Source organism: Trachypithecus francoisi, unplaced genomic scaffold, assembly GCF_009764315.1.
Source record: "Trachypithecus francoisi isolate TF-2019V2 unplaced genomic scaffold, Tfra_2.0 Lachesis_group19, whole genome shotgun sequence".
In the NCBI taxonomy this organism is placed as follows: domain Eukaryota; kingdom Metazoa; phylum Chordata; class Mammalia; order Primates; family Cercopithecidae; genus Trachypithecus; species Trachypithecus francoisi.
The window spans coordinates 47033095-47051644 of NW_022681464.1; the positions used below are offsets into that span (position 1 = coordinate 47033095).

An 18550-nucleotide genomic window follows, 5' to 3' on the forward strand; every position below is an offset into this window, starting at 1 on the left:
ACAACGCAGTATGCTACACTACATTTTTTAATCGAATTTTCAATTCGGTACATTTCCAACTTCACAATACATGAAAAAGTCAACTAAAGATCCTGCTGAAGTCAAAGAGCAGGTGCAGTGGGAGTAAGCAAGTGAAGCTGGAATGACGGAAAGCAGCCCTCAAAGCAGCAGAGTTTCAGATTTCAGAGGTGAACACCACTCAAGGTCAATGTCACTGGAGCTGAACAGGTCTAGGAACTCCAGCGCAATGAGCCGAAGTTCTTTCCCAGAGACATGAAGTCACCCAGAATGAGGAAAGTGGCAAGGAGAGGGTAAGGAGAAAGACAGTGAATGACTGAAGTCAGGAAAGGAGAGGCGCCAGGGTAGTGTGGCGACGTGCCGGGTGGTGTGGCGACGTGCTGGTCAGCACAAACCTTGGAAGAGATCATTTCCATTTGCAGGCTGAAAGGTACTGGCTCAGACGAGAAAATCCTGTGGCTACATGAGAAGCAAGAATGAGCAGTCTCTATCTGAGAGCTCGGGAGAACACGGCTTACTAGGGAGGCGTGTGTGGGGAGGGAGGGAGCAAAGAAGAAGGAGAGTGGGGAGAACATGCACTGGGGGCTGTTCCCAGCAGAGCACAGCTCCAGTGGACAACCACTGTGTGGCCCGCAGGAGGGAAGCTCGGCTCTCTTAAGGCTAAGTGCTTTTCAATGAGAAGGAATACAGGAAGAGCCTGGTACCAGTGATGATGGAGGGAGGCCTGACATGCACATTTTAAACAGAGTCTCCCTGCAGCCTTCAACTGCAGGTAGACAACGTAAGCCTAAAAGCGAAGGAGACAAATCATAAGAGTTTTACTGATGTATATACTTGAGGATAACTTAAGTTACAAATGTTTTTACTTTAAAATAAAATGTCTCCATTCCAGTTTAAAAAAAAATTATCAGTAGGGCGTGGTGGCTCATGATTGTAATCCCAGCACTTTGGGAGACCGAAGCAGGTGGATTACCTGAGCTCAGGAGTTCAAGACCAGCCTGGCCAACATGGTGAAACCCCATCTCTACTAAAAATACAAAAATAAGCCGGGCGTGGTGGTGCACACCTGTAATCCCAGCTACTCGGGAGGCTGAGGCAGGAGAATCACTTGAATCCAGGAGGCAGGGGTTTGCAGTGAGCCAAGATCACGCCACTGCACTCCAGCCTGGGTAACAGAGTGAGACGCCCTCTCAAACAAACAAACAAAAATTCCATTTAGATCAATTTGATAAAACTCATTACGGGACTCAAATGTAGTGTAGTACATCCAATAATTGCAATTACAACAAATATATATAAATTAAAGGCAATACCAGGTTGGGGAAGGAGAATGCAAGCAAGGAGACTGTGGCCCCAGAAAGGCAGTGCAAGTGACCTTGTGACGGGAATGCTCCACTGGTCTGCATCCAGACTGTGGTGGTGATCCCAGGAATCTACACGTGATAAAACTGCATGGAACTTACACACACACACAAATGTGTGTATGTAAAACTGGTGAAACCTGGACGGACTGTATTTAGGTTTCCAGATGTGATATTGGACTGTAGCTATGCAAGATGGTACCACTGGGGGAAACTAGGTGAGGGGTATACTCGATCTTTCTGTATTATTTCTTACAACCGCATCCAAATCTACAATTTTCAAAATAAAAAGTTTTTAAAAAATTAAAGCATCAAAGCAAGGTGTACAACTGGAAAATACTGTCTTCAAAACTCATGGTAACATTAGAGAATTATTCTCTCTAGCTCAGGGATTCTCAGAGATTTGGAAGCAGGGGAAGGGCACCTAAGTATTCGAATTACTGCCCACACCTGCTATTCCCTGAACACACCCACCAGAACAGCCACCGTGACGAACCACGTTTCAGAGGAAGTGCGTCATATCTTCAAGTGTGCTGCAACTGAAGACAATGGAAAACCACTCTTCTGGCTACTTATCTTTAAGAACACTTCTAACTGGTAGTAAAGAAAAAAGCATGTAAGAGAAACATAGTATTTAATAGTAATTGATAACAAACATGAACTATTTTGAGAGACTGCTTCTCATTTGATTTGCCCAAAATCAGCCAACACACCCTTCTTGGAAACGTACTTGGTCAACATAAGAAAAACATTCTATTCGTGTAAGAATAAAAATAAGGATTTTTTTTCCAGTAATTGATGGATTTTTCAGTGGTACATCCAGACCCTAAATATCTTACCTATAACCAATGGCTACAAAGTATATAAAGGTATACAGTCTGTGTCCTTGAACAGAGTGAAATCGTTCAACTTACACAGGACATCTTAGCAGGCAGCACTATACCCTAGTCAACAGAGGAACAACCAGAAACAAGCAAAAACCAGAACATGATCAATCTGATACTGTTTTTCAAGTCCCTACTAACAAGGAGCCCTAAAGAGAAAACCTACATTTAGCCCACTAAAATCAAACACAGGGAAACATGCTGAAGCAGGAAGGAGGCCCAATTTAATATCTGAATAAGCTGCATGAATCAGAACAAAAAATAAAATCACTGCATGACGAATACACCAGAACTCTAGTATTATAATTGTTCACACAATTGTGTATGTGTATACATCATAATCTAAATGTCCAACAGGGGAACTTATGCAAAAGAGTGGTATATCCAAAGCCACTGTCACAGCAATTAAAAATTGTGTTTATAATAAAAGGTTTACAACGTACTGCTAAGAAGAGCTACAAATAAGTATGTGCAAGATTCTAATTTTCCATTTAAAATGTTTATTTTTCAAAACTCCAAAGAATATAAACCTGTTATTATTTATTTTTAAGTAAGTTTGTTCCTTATACTTTTCTCTGTTTTCTAAGTTTTCTACAGTGAGTACATACTACTCTTATAACTTGGGCAAGGAAAGAAACCAAACGACACCAATAACTATTTTAAGCAAAACTTACAAAGGCCATAGAATAATACGAAAAGGAAATATATATGGTTATTATATAGACATCTATAATTACAATTATTTTAAAGAAAGAAAAATTGTGCATAAGAAAAACAGGTTGGTGGGAAATACACCAAAATAATGGTGCCTATGTTTGAAGGATGAAATAATTATGGGTAATTACTTTTCCTTCTACTATTCTACACCGTTAAATTCTTCTTTAAAGAATGTGTCGGCCGGGCGCGGTGGCTCAAGCCTGTAATCCCAGCACTTTGGGAGGCCGAGACGGGCGGATCACGGGGTCAGGAGATCGAGACCATCCTGGCTAACACGGTGAAACCCCGTCTCTACTAAAAATACAAAAAACTAGCCGGGCGAGGTGGCGGGCGCCTGTAGTCCCAGCTACTCGGGAGGCTGAGGCAGGAGAATGGCGTAAACCCGGGAGGCGGAGCTTGCAGTGAGCTGAGATCCGGCCACTGCACTCCAGCCTGGGCGACAGAGCGAGACTCCGCCTCAAAAAAAAAAAAAAAAAAAAGAATGTGTCTTATGTAAACAGGGAAAAAAAAATATTGTATTTATCAACACTGACCCCAAGCCCTCCTTTTCACTACATCCTGCGTCCTAAAACAAACCAAAAAATACACATGCACACAAACCCACAAGTACTTACATGGGCTTACATCTCTGTATCTGTTTCGATTTCTGTTTTCTGGAAACTTGGCCACTCTATGAGGATAGTCATGGGACTCATTTCGAATTTCCTTAAAATAACAAAAATATATTTTAATATCCCTCTTAAATTTTCCACAGCAAAACATCATCTTCCCAACCAGTGTAAAGTAACATTAAGCACTTATGATATGCCAAGTACTATGCAAAGCACGTTGTCTACATCACCTCAGTTAATCCTTACAATACTAATGGAAATTATTTCTTTCCCATTTTATCTGAGGGATGAAAGGTTTTCAAAGGTTAAAAATCCACCAAAAGTCCCATAGCTAATAAGTGGCAGCCCCAGGATTGAACCAAGGTCCTTCAGATGCCAAAGTCTATGTCCCATAGCTAGTAAGTGGCAGCCCCAGGACTGAACCAAGGTCCTCCAGATGCCAAAGTCTGTGCTCTAGATCTGTTTACTTACTGCTAATTAGGCTCTATTCAGCACCCACAAGCAAGCATCAAACTCTTTATGAAGCAGAATTAATGCAATGGAGGTATCTATGGTCAGCCATATCACATTCAAATTCTGACTAAAACTCATGGCATCTACCTAAATTTTGGAGTTTCTACCTGAAAATATTTATTTCTTCATCTTCATGCTATTTAACTGTTACTTTATTCTGAACCCAGAAATATCCTCAAATTTTATTTCTATCATGTTTGTCATTACCTCTCCTTAAAAAAAAAAAAAATTATTTCTAGAGCCATAAATGTTCAGCAACAGGCCTTGCACGGTGGCTCACGCCTATGATCCCAACACTTTGGGAGGCCAAGGTAGGCGGATCACCTGAGGTCAGGAGTTCGAGACCAGCCTGGTCAACATTGTGAAACCCCATCTCTATGAAAAATAAAAAATTTGGCCGGGTGTGGTGGCTCACACCTGTAATCCCAACACTTTAGGAGGCTAGGGCAGGGGATCACCCTCAGGTGTTCGAGACCAACCTGGTCAACATAGCGAAACCCTGTCTCTACTAAATATACAAAAAATCAGCTAGGCGTGGTGATGGGCACCTGTAATCCCAGCCACTCGGAGGGCTGAGGCAGGAGAATTGCTTGAACCCAGGAGGTGGAGGTTGCAATGAGCTGAGATCACGCCATTGCACTCCAGCCTGGGTGACAGAGCAAGATTCTATCAAAAATAAAATATAAAATAAAATAAATACAAAAATACAAAAATTAGGATGGACACAGTGGCTCACACCTGTAATCCCAGCACTTTGGGAGGCCAAGGTGGGTGGTTCACAAGGTCAGGAGTTCAAGACCAGCCTGGCCAAGATGGTGAAACCTCATCTCTACTGAAACTACAAAAATTAGCCAGGCACGGTGGCAGGCACCCGTAATCCCAGCTACTCAGGAGGCTGAGGCAGGCGAATTGCTTGAACCTGGGCGGCAGAGGTTGCAGTGAGCCGAGGTCGCATCACTGTACTCTAGCCTGGGTGACAGGGTGAGACGGCAAAAACAAAACAAAACAAAACAAAACAAAACAAAAATTAGCCAGGCATGGTGGCAAGTGCCTGTAATCCCAGCTACACAGGAGGCTGAGGCATGAGAATCGCTAAACCCAGGAGGCGGAGATCGCAGTGAGCTGAGATTGCACCACTGCAACAACCAGCAGGCCTGAGGCTCATCCTAGGTGACTTCGGGTTCTCTGCACTTCAACATGGAAGACATTCTCTAAGGCTGTATCTGCACTAAGCTCTCACTACTGATGTATCCAGAATGACCAGGTTTGATCTTCCAGGAAACAGTATTCCAAGAATTAAAGTAAATACAGAAGAGTAACGGAAACCAAAAAAAAAGCATGCTTTAATGGCAAAAACTAAATTGTGCTTTTGCTCACACTATCACATGTAAGAAGAAGCATTTTAAAAGTTAGGTGCCATTTTGTTTATTTGTTTATAATTTATAGAGACAGGGTCTCATTTTTTGCCCAGGCTGGTCTAGAACACCTGGGCTCAAGTGATCCGCCTGCCTCAGCCTCCCAAAGTGCTGGGATTACAGGTTTGAGCCATCACTGTCAGCCAAGTATCTGAAGTTTTTATTTATGGAACATGATGCACAAATTTCTAATACATACATTTTTCTGGACGTGAATGGACTGGTAACAGTACTTTTGCAAGATACAAGACACTGTTATTAGCCTGCAATGTGGAAGAGAAATTTAATTGCATCCCTTTCAAATGGAAAGTTAATTGACTTAATACCATTTACTGGTTTCTGCATTTATCAGTAACACCTGCTCTATCGTAACCCAAGTTTCAGCACATGCAGGGGTCTGTTTCTGGATCCTCACTCTACTTCACAGAAGCATTTGCTTGCCCTTGAGATAGTATCAAATTGTAGTTACTACAGCTTTGTAATCAATGTATCTGGAAGGCAAGTGGTCCTCTAGTCTCCCCATTTGCATTGCAGTTCATGATATTTTAATTAATTTTGTAGTTTTCTTCATAAAGGTACGCTAAAGGTTAGCATAAATGTATGATAAAGGTTTATTCTCAGAAACCTGATAGGCTTTGTCGCTACTGTACATGGCATTAAAACAAAACAAAAACCTATTGGCCATTACTAGTGTATAGGAAAGATAGTGATTTGCGGGGAGAGGAGGTTTAAAACAACAAGCAGTGCAGGACTCCCTCCACTTCTTCCACTTCTGTGATACACACCCATTTTCCACACTTAAGGCCACCTGTCAGGTGCAGATTTCTATTTTTAGCTCAGAGAAACACACTTCTTTGTGTGCACTATACAAAAGGCGGTAGGGCCCCCAGGATAGTGGTAGGGAGATTAAACATTTACAAAACACAATACAACAGCCAAGTTCTTGGGGTTAAGAAATACATTCATAACATAAATACATTTTATTTTCTCAGCTAGTAAGATCTCTTGCATTGAGTCCGTTCTTTCAAATCTCCAACATTAATCATTTGTTCTACTTACTTTATAAAAAAATTTCAGTGAACTTAGAAGAACCAGTATTTCAAAAAGCAGCTCCCAGAGATGCATAATAGCTGTTTATTCCAATATGCTCTTTCTCTTTCTTTCTTTCTTTTTTTTGAGGCAAAGTCTCACTCTGATGCCCAGGCTGGAGTGCAGTGGTGCAATCTTGGTTCACTGCAACCTCCGCCTCCCGGGTTCAAGAGATTCTCCTGCCTCAGCCTCTTGAGTAGTTGGGATTACAGGCATGCGCCACCGTGCCTGGCTAATTTTTGTATTTCTAGTAGGGACAGAGATTCACTACGTTGGCCATGCTGGTCTCGAACTCTTGACCTTAAATGATTTGGCTGCCTCAACCTCCCAAAGTGCTGGAATTACAGGTGTGAGCCACCGCGCCCAGCCCCAATATCCTTTCTTTCTTACTAAAGGTATCTGCTTTTGCTTTCTGACCACAATGAGCCCAGCTGAAAACTATCTGTCCCAGCCTCTAAGGTCCTGTGACAGTCCGGCCAATGGGAATAAGCAGAAACCACTGGGTTGGGCTGCAGGAAAACGCTGACAGAGAGGACTGCCTCCAGGTACCTTTGTTCTCACTGCTGCCTGCCTAGAACACAGGTTTTGCTGTCGGGGTGAGGGGTGGGAACAGGCAGGAGCCATCCTGTGACAACAAAGGTAAAACGTACATTCCTAAGAAAGCTAAGCAGAAAGATCAGCATTGGGTCATGGGTGACATCAAGAAGCCACAGCAAGAGCCCTGAATTCTCTCTCCAGAACTCGTATCACACGAGAAACCTAAACTCCCATTTGTTAAATCAGTTACTGATGAAATTTCCTTCCCATGTAGCTAAATTAGGTCTGTAACTAATATACACAGCAAAACCAAATCTCAACAACTAGATCTGTCACTGATGAGGCATTTTCAGGAATACCCAAGACACAAAACTAAATAATTTTATAAGCACACTGGCCGCGCGCGGTGGCTCACGCCTGTAATCCCAGCACTTTGGGAGGCCGAGACGGGCGGATCACAAGGTCAGGAGATCAAGATCATCCTGGCTAACATGGTGAAACCCTGTCTCTACTAAGAATACAAAAAAATTAGCCAGGCGTTGTCGCAAGCGCCTGTAGTCCCAGCTACTCGGGAGGCTGAGGCAGGAGAATGGGGTGAACCTGGGAGGCGGAGTCTGCAGTAGGCCAAGATCGCTCCACTGCACTCCAGCCTGGGCGATACAGCGAGACTCCCTTTCAAAATAAAAAAAAAATTTATGAAGTACATTGCATAAGCTATAAAATACATTGTGTCTGTCTAACTGGCATTGGGAAAGCAGACAGCTGAGCTATTCGCTAGGTCTATCACATAAGGCAAAGCCAGCTCTACTTGTCTTCTGGTGCTAAAACTTTCCCCTTCTATCACAGAGACATTCCAACGCTTTCCTTCTGGGCACAGCAGCTCACACCTGTAATCCTGGTGTTTTGGGAGGCCCAGGTGGAAGGATCACTTGAGGGTAGGAGTTTCAGACCAGCCTGGGCAACACTATGAGACACCAGCTCGGCCAAAAAAATTTAATGAGCCGGAGATGGTGGTGTACGTGTGGAGTTCCATCTTCTTGGGAGGCAGAGGCAGGAGGACTGCTGGAACCCAGAAGTTCAAGACTGCAGTGAGCTAGGATCCTGCCACTGCACTCCAGCCTGCAGCGGCACCCCTCCCTGCATCTGTAACAACCAAAAACCTCTCCAGACATTGCCAAATGTCCTTCGACAGCAAAATCCATCATGAACATATCCCCCACCAACAGGCGGTTGAAAACCACCATTCTCATTTAATACCAAACCACACCTTTAATCAAAACTAGATCTAAATGGCAAGAATCTTTGCTTTCAAGTATAATTTAACCAAAAATTTTAAATCTAATTCTTTTTAATATGATTTCTGCTCAGAAAAAGCAAGGAAGAATTGAGTCACTAGTTAATTTCTTTCTTAGTGGCGACGATCCAAAACGTAGGCAACTCACAGCACAAAGATACCTTTCACAATTATTTATAATGTTGAAAGGCTTTAAATAAACTAAACGTCTAATGACAAAGAAAAGACGGGTTGAACAAACCGTGGTATATCCAACTGAGTATCATGCAGCTCTTTTAAAAACAGGCCTCATACCACACTGGTAGTAGCATAAACTCACAGTCTCATGGAAAGATAACATATGACACAAACAAAGGAAAAACAAATCAGTAAAAGGAACTGAGCTACTATTAATACATGCTGTTTGGTTAAAAAAAAAAAATCCACTTAGCTCCTTAGCTGTATCTGAAATTTATACACACGTGCATTGCCTACATTAAGACCACCCCCCACCTCTTTTTCCAAAGTCCTCTAACTTTTGGGACATTATGAAATGGTCCATTCTAATCAATCGCCTTACAGCTTATCTCCAGGCCCAAAGATTTTAAATTCTAAACATACCTTTCTTTTTCTTTTCTTTTCTTTTTTTTTTTTTTGAGACAGTGTTGCTCTGTTGCCAGGTGGGGTGTGCAGTGGTGCGATTTCAGCTCACCGCATCCTCCTCCTCCTGGGTTAAATCGATTCTCCCACCTCAGCCCCCCAAGTAGCTGGGACTACAGGCGCCCGCCACCACACCCGGCTAATTTTTTGTGTGTTTTTAGTAGAGACGGGGTTTCACTGTGTTAGCCAGGATGGTCTCGATCTCCTGACCTCGTGATCTGCCTGCTTTGGCCTCCCAAAGTGCTGGGATTACGGGTGTGAGCCACCGCACCCAGTCTGAGCATACCTACTTTCAATGTGTTTACTTTCTCCTATTATTTCACCTCCTAATATTTTCACATAATACCATTTAATCCCTCTTGAAATTTATATATATATATCTTGATACATATGTATGGCTTAAAATAAGGAACTAAACTGATTCTACTACAGAAGTAATTTTGCTGGGCTCAAATAATGCCAGGTTGAAATTAAGAGTGAGACTTTTTATATTCATCCAGCTACTCTTCATTTCATAAGCAGTAACTGTGCCTAAATGGTACTATTTAAATTTAGGGACTCAAAAGTTTCAGTACTTCTGCTTAAGAAATTCCAATAGTATACTTCACATGAAGTCATCACTATACTCTGTTTTTCATTGCAACAAGCTTTTCAAGAGAGTCACAGAATTCAGAAGGTTGTCTTTAAGCAGACATTCGTAGAATCCTCAAACTAACTTGGTGTTATAGGATGGTGTTTAAAGAAACTGAGGCCAGACACTGTGAGTCATGCCTGTAATCCCAATACTTTGGGAGGCTGAGGCAAGAGAACCACTTGAGACCAGTCTGGGCAACACAGAGAGACCCCCATCTCTATTTAAAAATCTTAAAATTAGCAAGGCATGGTGGTACACATCTGTGGTTCCAGCTACTTGGGAGGCAGAGGTGGGAGGATCGCTTGAGTCCAGGATTTTGAGACCAGCCTGGCCAACATGGTGAAAAACTCCCACCTCTACAAAAAAATACAAAAACTAACCAGGCGTGGTGGTGTACACCTGTAGTCCTAGCTACCTGGGAGGATGGGGTAGGAGGATCGCTTGAGCCTGGGAGGTTGAGGCTGCAGTGAGCTGTGATCACTCCACTGCACTCTAGTCTGGGTGACACAGTAAGACCCTATCTTAAAAACAAAAAAAAAAAAGAAAGTATTCTAAATAACTGATATTTTTTAAAGTGTAAAATATTTACATTTTCACAGAACTATTTCTAAAACTCATCAGTCTCCTAAAACAAAAATATAAGAAGTATCTTTTAACCTTTTCATCACACATTAATTTCAGCCTCAGGGGATTGTTAAGTAAATACAACTCTTTATCTCTGTGGCCACAGAGTGCTTTTAGTTTCTGTGTGACTTCCTTGGAGAGTAACGAGTATCTTTACCTTTTTTTTTTTTCTTTTTTTTTCCTGGAAGCCCACTGAATTTCTTTTTTTTTTTTTTTTTTTTTGGAGACGGAGTCTCACTCTGTCGCCCAGGCTGGAGTGCAGTGGCGCGATCTCAGCTCACTGCAAGCTCCGCCTCCCGGGTTTACACCATTCTCCTGCCTCAGCCTCCTGAGTAGCTGGGACTACAGGCGCCCGCCACCTCGCCCAGCTAGTTTTTTTGTATTTTTTAGTAGAGACGGGGTTTTACCGTGTTAGCCAGGATAGTCTCGATCTCCTGACCTCGTGATCCGCCCATCTCGGCCTCCCAAAGTGCTGGGATTACAGGCTTGAGCCACTGCGCCCGGCCAAGCCCACTGAATTTCTAATACCTTCACCCCTCACCTTTTTTTTTTAACTGTGTGAGATCTTTTACAGTATCTTTACCTTTTAATAAATTCATATATATATTCACTGTTAGAACTGAGGACTCCATTGATGAGCCAAAAGGAAAACTAGTCAAGTCTACTACCACAAGATTCAGAGATAATCTAAACTTCCCGGGTTTTTTACTTTATGGTTGAATCAATATACGTTTCATTTTTTTAATAAACATGGGACTATGCAAGCATATTATTTATATACCCGCTTTAATCTCTTAAAATGAAGATATCTTTTCCTGTCAATACAGTTTCATCATCATTTTTAAAGACTACTGTCTTAGTCCATTTGGACTACTGTAACAAAATATTAGTATCTTAGGCTGGGTAATTTATAAACAACAGAAAATCATTTCTCACAGTTCTGTGGCTGAGAAGCCCAAGGTCAAGCCGGCCACACACTCGGTGTCTGGGGAGGGCTTGCTGTTTGCCTCAAAGATGGTGCCTTCTTGCTGTATCTTTACATGGTAGAAGGGGATGCAGGCTCCTCCACGCCTCTTTAATCCCATGAGTGAGGGCTCTGCACTCAACACCTATCATCTCCCAAAGGCCCCACCACTTAATACTACTGCATCGAGGATTTAGGTTCCACTATATGAATTTTTGGAGGGATGCACATTCAGAGCACAGCAACCACAAAATGCACAATCTTTTGTTATAGAATATGCTATCATTTTACCCAATTCCGTCGGCAATTACACTTCAAAAACTTCACGATTACTAGAAACAATATGATGAATATCCTTAGACATTATTATACATACTTCTTCAACTTCCTGGCACTTCTTTTTTAAAGAAATAGACATGAAGTATCACCATGTTGCCCAGGCTGATGTCGAATTGCTCAGCTCAAATGATCCTCTCACCTTGGCCTCGCGAAATGATAAAAGGCATGAGCCACCACATCCATTCCCTCTTGGTAACCCTTTAAAAATGGAAGTCTGGGGGCCAGGTGCAGTGGCTCACGTCTGTAAACCCAGCATTTTGGGAAGCTGAACCAGGAGGATCGTTTGAGGTCAGGAGTTCCAGACCAGTCTGAGCAACGTGGCAAAACCCCATAGCTAAAAAATAAAAAAATAAACATTAGCCAGGCATGGTGGTGTGCACCTGTACTCCCAGCTACTCCGGAGGTTGAGGTGGGAGCCCAGGGAGATTGCAGCTACAATGAGCCAAGATTCTGCCACTGCACTCCAGTCTGGATGAGAGAGTTAGACCCTGTCTCTAAATAAATAAATAAAGGAATTTTGAGGCTGGGCACAGTGGCTCACGTCTGTAATACCACCATTTTGGGAGGCCGAGGTGGGTGAATTGCTTGAGGCCAGGAGTTTGAGACCAGCCTGTCCAACATGGTAAAACCTCATCTCTACTAAAAATACAAAAATTAGCCGGGTGTGGTGATGGGCACCTGTAATCCCAGCTACTCGGGAAGCTGAGACAGGAGAAATGCTTGAACCCAGGAGGCGGAGGTTGCAGTGAGCCAAGATTGCGCCACTGCACTCCAACCTGGGTGACAGAGCAAGACTGTCTCCAAAAAAAACAAAAAACAAACAAAAAAACAAAAACACTCTGGGCCAAGGCAGGAGGATCGTTTGAGGCCAGGAGTTCAAGACCAGCCTGGGAAACATGGTGAAACCACATATCTACAAAAAATGCAAAAAACAAAAACAAAAACAAAAAACACTAAAAATAAATAAAAATAAAGCCAAGCATGGTGGTGTATGCCTGCAGTCCCAGCTACTTGGGAGGCAAAGCTGGGAAGATCACTCGAACCCAGGTCAGGGCTGCAGTAAGCAGTGACTGCACCACTGCACTCTAGCCTGGGTGACAGAGTGAGACCCTGTCTCAAAAAACAAAATACACAAATAATAAAATGAAATGAAATAAAAATGGAACTCCTGAATCAAGGGCATATTTTGCCAATATTTCTCAAGAAAGACTGAAAGTGAGGTTTTTGCCTCACACTCAACAATATTGGTATTTTTTTTTTTTTTTGTCCTCAGCTGCTGTCGAGATTTTTCTGCTTACTCTTTCAGATTTAAATTTACCTTAAATTTAAATTTTCTTTCGGCTGACTTAAAAAAGCAATACATTATACATACGTGCCAAGTCTTCGTCGGAACTGGGTTAGTTTCTCCACTTGAGTCTTCCTTGTCACTTAACAGAGTTTCGCTTCAGTCTCCTCTGTTCCCTTTCAGGAAGTTCTATCAGACTCAGGGAAGTGCTCTCTCCTAACGCTCATTTCTCACACCTTTTTCCTGAGTTCTCAGAGACTTTTCTCAAGCCACCTCAGTATTCTGCATTATCTACTCTGCTAGCTTGGTACTGAACATTCTATTTTAACAATTGTGTGTTGTAACTTTAAAAACTCTTTACAGGCCGGGTGCAGTGGCTCACACCTGTAATCCCAGCACTTTGCCAGGCCGAGGCGGGTGGATCACGAGGTCAGGAGATTGAGACAATCCTGGTTAACACCGTGAAACCCCATCTCTACTAAAAATACAAAAAAATTAGTCAGGCATGGTTGTTGGCGCCTGTAGTCCCCGCTACTCGGGAGGCTGAGGCAGGAGAATGGCATGAACCTGGGAGGCAGAGCTTGCAGTGAGCGGAGATAGCACCACTGCACTCCAGCCTGGCCGAAAGAGTGCGACTCCGTCTCAAAAAAAAAAAAAAAAAAAAACTCTTTACTGTTCTCAGTTTATTTTCTTTTCTCCACCTGCTCTTGTATTTGGACACCTGAATTACAGCTTCCTCTATCTCATACTATGTTGCATGCCCTCAATGATCCTGGGGTCAATTTTTCATTTGTCTAACAACATATGTTTGGTCATCTTTACAGAAAGTGAATAAATACATCAGTTCTTAACCCACACCTGTGTGGCTCCTTGTACTGTTCACTATCAACTCCTTAAGTCTCCAATATGTGGGAAAGACTCTTCTCCGGTGTCAAGTAACCACAAAGGTTTCTTCTTACACTGTGCTTTGGTCACTTCAATGATAAATCAGAAAACAACAAATGCTTCCAGCGTATGGGATTACAAGACCTTAATGGTCCTGGAAAATGATACTCATTTGTCATAGTTTTTTTTTTGTTTCGTTTCTGTTTTTTTTGAGATTGAGTCTCACTCTGTCTAGATTGACCGGAAAGACTGGAGTGCAGTGGCGCCATCTCAGCTCACTGCAACCTCCGCCTCCCGGGTTCAAGTGCATTCTCCTGCCTCAGCCTCCCAAGTGGCTGGGACTACAGGTGCACGCCACCACACCCAGCTAATTTTTGTATTTTTAGTAGAGACAGGCTTTCACCATGTTGGCCAGGCTGGTCTTGAACTCCTGATCTCAGGTGATCCGCCCGCCTTGGCCTCCCAAAGTCTGGGATTACAGGCGTGAGCCATCATCTTCATTTGTCATAGTTTTCTATCGCCTTTCTTGCTGTCAATTTTTACCGCTATTTACACAATTATGCCTAACAACTCCCTTTCTTTTTAAAAAATCAAACTTCAGGCCAGGCATGGTGGCTCACGTTTGTAATCCCAGCATTTTGGGAGGCCAAGGTGGACGGATCACAAGATCAGGAGATTGAGACCAGGTGATCTGCCCACTTCAGCCTCCCCAAGTGCAGGGATTACAGGCGTGAGCCACCACACCTGGCCCCTGATTTATGTTTTAACAAGTGAAGCTATAAAACAAAGGCTCATATTCTGAATTTTAAAGTTTTAAGGCTGGGCGCGGCGGCTCACGCCTGTAATCCCAGCACTTTGGGAGGCCAAGGCAGGCCGATCACTTGAAGTTAGGAGTTTGAGAACAGCCTTGCCAACAGGGCAAAACCCCATCTCTACTAAAAGTACAAAAATTAGCTGGGTGCAGTGGCATGTACCTGCAATCCCAGCTACTCGGGAGGCTGAGGCAGGAGAATCGCTTGAATTCAAGAGGCAGAGGTTGCGGGGAGCCGAGAACACGCCACTGCACTCCAGCCCAAGTGACAGAGAGACTCCGTCTCAAAAAAATAAGTAAGTAAAGTTTTAATTTTATTTCACTTATATTTTTGAGACAAAGTCTTGCCTTGTCGCTCAGGCTGGAATGCAGTGGGGTGATCACGGCTCATTGCAGCTTTGAGTTCAGGGGCTCAAGTGATCCCCCAACCTCAGCCTGCCAAGTAGGTGGGACTGCAGGCACACCACCACGCCTGGCTAATTTTTTATTTTTATTTGCTCTGTTGCTTAGACTGGTTTCAAACTCCTGGTCTCAAGCAATCTGCCTGTCTCGCCCTTCCAAAGTGCTGTTACTACAGGCATGAGCCATGGCGCCTGATTTTGAAGTTTTTATTTATAAAATCTATATTACTGCAACTTAATTTCCATCATTATCGGGGTAAAATAGTTATAATATTTTATTAAATAACGTCAAATCATATTTTTAGTATTTCGTACATAGCTTTCTTCTACGTATGGCATACAGAAAACATTACATTCTTAGACCATATTCTCCCTTGAACTGCTACAACGTAGACGCAAATAATAAGAAACTGGAGAAGAATAATCTTGTTAATTTTATAATTTTATAAGGTAGGACCTTAAGATAATCCCAAATTCATAATGAGTTTCTACCTATGGGATAACATATCTAAGTTTCTTTCTTTCTTTCTTTCTTTATATATATATATATATTTTTTTGAGACGGAGTCTCGCTCTGTCGCCCGGGCTGGAGTGCAGTGGCCGGATCTCAGCTCACTGCAAGCTCCGCCTCCCGGGTTTACGCCATTCTCCTGCCTCAGCCTCCCGAGTAGCTGGGACTACAGGTGCCCGCCACCTCGCCCGGCTTGTTTTTTTGTATTTTTTAGTAGAGACGGGGTTTCACTCTTAGCCACGATGGTCTCGATCTCCTGACCTCGTGATCCGCCCGTCAAGGCCTCCCAAAGTGCTGGGATTACAGGCTTGAGCCACTGCGCCCGGCCATAAGTTTCTTTCTTTAGGTCTCTGAGTGAATCCTAAATTGTATGATGAAAAATGTTCCCTTTTTAGTCAGATGTTTGTGCATATACTCTCTATAAAGATGCTCAGAAAAGGACACAGTGAAGTATGAAGAATCTTGCATACTTTGAAACACCATTACTTCAGGATGGTAAAATAACCACTTACTTATAGCCCTAAATATGCCTGTCACCGGTTGGAGAGAGAAGATCTCTGGTGGAATAAGTTCTTTTCTTCATCACATTTTTTTTCTTTGAGAAGCTCTCCTTGAGGAAGAGAGTTCAGAGAATAGAATAGCTCGTTGTCACTGAACCCTACTGTGTGTCAGGCATGTGCTATGTGCTTTTATGTATGTTATCTAAGACGTGGTTACAAATAAGAAAACAGACTTCCAAGACTATACTGCAGTTAGGCAGTAGATACAGATAGGAATTCAGTACTTTAGCACATTTTTTTACTTATATTTACATATATTTATATACATATGCTATGTATATATGGATTACATGGACATGGCAAAAATTAAACTGTACAAAAGGGTATATAGTGAAAAAGTCTAGTCACTTTCTCCTTTCCCTCAATCCTTTGCCTTAGGTGATAACTGTAACCAGTGTCTTTTATATTTTCCAAAAGACACTCTATCCATATATAAGCCAGACTGCTTGCCTGTCTTCCTCCATCCATATATCCATCCCACCCTCGCAAAACAGATATTAGCATACTGTTTTGCACTTTACTTTTTCACTTAGTATATATTAAAAATACTTCCATATGCCGAGCACGGTGGCTAACGCCTGTAATCCCAGTACTTCGGGAGGGCGAGGCAGGCGAATCACGAGGTCAGGAGATTGAGACCATTCTAGCTAACACGGTGAAACCCCGTCTCTACTAAAAACATAAAAAAAAATAAAATTAGCTGGTCGTGGTGGCGGGCGCCTGTAGTCCCAGCTACTCGGGAGACTGAGACAGAATGGCGGGAACAAGGGAAGCGGAGCTTGCAGCGAGCTGAGATGGAGCCACTGCACTCCAGCCTGGGCAACAGAGCGAGACTCTGTCTGCAAAAAAAAAAAAAACAAAATACTTCCATATAGATGATAAGTTATTTTTAACAACTGAATAGTATTCATTACTTAGCCAGTCATCTATAACGGACATATAGGTTATTTCTAAGTTTTAGCTATTACAAATTATGTTGCTATGAATAACCTCTCAAAGAAGCTATATCAATGCATACTGTCACCAATAATGTAAGAAAGTGCCTGAGCTTCACCTACCCAATTATATTAACAAACTTTTTGATCTTTGATAGGTGAAAAATGGTCTTATTATAGTTATAATTTGCAATTATGTTATTATTGTGAAGGTGAACAGCTTTTCTTGTTTTTAAAAGCCATTTGTATTTCTGCCCTCTTTTTGATATGCAGTTCTTTACATATTAAGAAAGTTCAGTTCTTGTCATATATTGCAAATATTTAAAAATTTTTATCTTTTGATCTTTACGTTATTTTTTCATGTCAAAAATTTAAATTTTTATGAAATCAAACTTAAACCATTTTTCTCTAGGTTTCTGTGACATGGCATAAAAAATCCTTTTTTATTCTGTTGATTACAAAAAATTTTCTCCATTGTTTTCTTATATAATTTTATGGTTTCATTTATTTTATGTTTAGATTATTGCCCAACCAGGACTTTATTACAGTACAAAGAATGAGGTAGGCCAGGCGTGTTGGCTCACATCTATAATCCCAGCACTTTGGAAGGGAAGCAGGCAGATCACTTGAAGTCAGGAGTTCAAGACCAGCCTGGCCAACATGGGGAAACCCCATCTCTACTAAAAATACAACAATTAGCTGGGTGTGGTGGTGCACACCTGTAATCCCAACTACTGAGGAGGCTGAGGCAGGAGAATCGCTTGAACTCAAAGCGAGGCAGGGGTTGCAGTTAGCCGAGATCGTGCCATAGCATTCCAGCCTGGGCCACAGAGCAAGACTGTCTCAAAACAAACAAAAACAAACAAAAAAATCACACACACACACAAAAAAAAAAGGCCGGGCGCGGTGGCTCAAGCCTGTAATCCCAGCACTTTGGGAGGCCGAGACGGGCGGATCACGAGGTCAGGAGATCGAGACCATCCTGGCTAACACGGTGAAACCCCGTCTCTACTAAAAAATACAAAAAACTAGACGGGCGAGGTGGCGGGCACCTGTAGTCCCGGCTACTCGGGAGGCTGAGGCAGGAGAATGGCGTAAACCCAGGAGGCGGAGCTTGCAGTGAGCTGAGATCCGGCCACTGCACTCCAGCCTGGGCGGCAGAGCGAGACTCCGTCTCAAAAAAAAAAAAACAGAACAGAAGCAGTTTCCACTGTTACGAAGTTACTCCAACTTTCTAGTGCTACCCTGACGTACCAGGTCCTTTACTGGGACTAGAGGAGTACAAACTCTAGGAATCCTGTAGCCTTAGCTCAAACCACAGGAAGAATTCCTGTGTACTATAAAGCAAACTGTAATGAGAAATCGATAGCTCTCAGAGTATAAAACTGTTCAAATATAGTGAAAGAAGAAATAAAATAATTCAGTATCAGATTTTCCTTAGAGGAATTAAAGCAGTTTGAAAAAAGGTTATAAATGATCAGTGACACGAACCAAACGAAACTGATAGAGCAAACGGCATATTA

The 18550-nt window shown here is 42.4% G+C and overlaps 1 protein-coding gene across 9 annotated transcripts in view; it reads right to left on the reverse strand.

The window, feature by feature from the left end:
- The window catches only part of PTPN2 (protein tyrosine phosphatase non-receptor type 2), a 99123-nt gene that overhangs the window by 70269 nt on the left and 10304 nt on the right, over nt 1–18550 (reverse strand). For 8 of the 9 annotated variants that reach the window (XM_033178407.1, XM_033178406.1, XM_033178404.1 and 5 more), the window contains exon 2: nt 3595–3685. The exons of the other annotated variant lie outside the window; for it this stretch is intronic. In XM_033178407.1, the coding sequence (XP_033034298.1) occupies nt 3595–3685 (91 nt within the window). The remainder of the gene's footprint in view (nt 1–3594; nt 3686–18550) is intronic. 9 annotated transcript variants of the gene reach the window in all.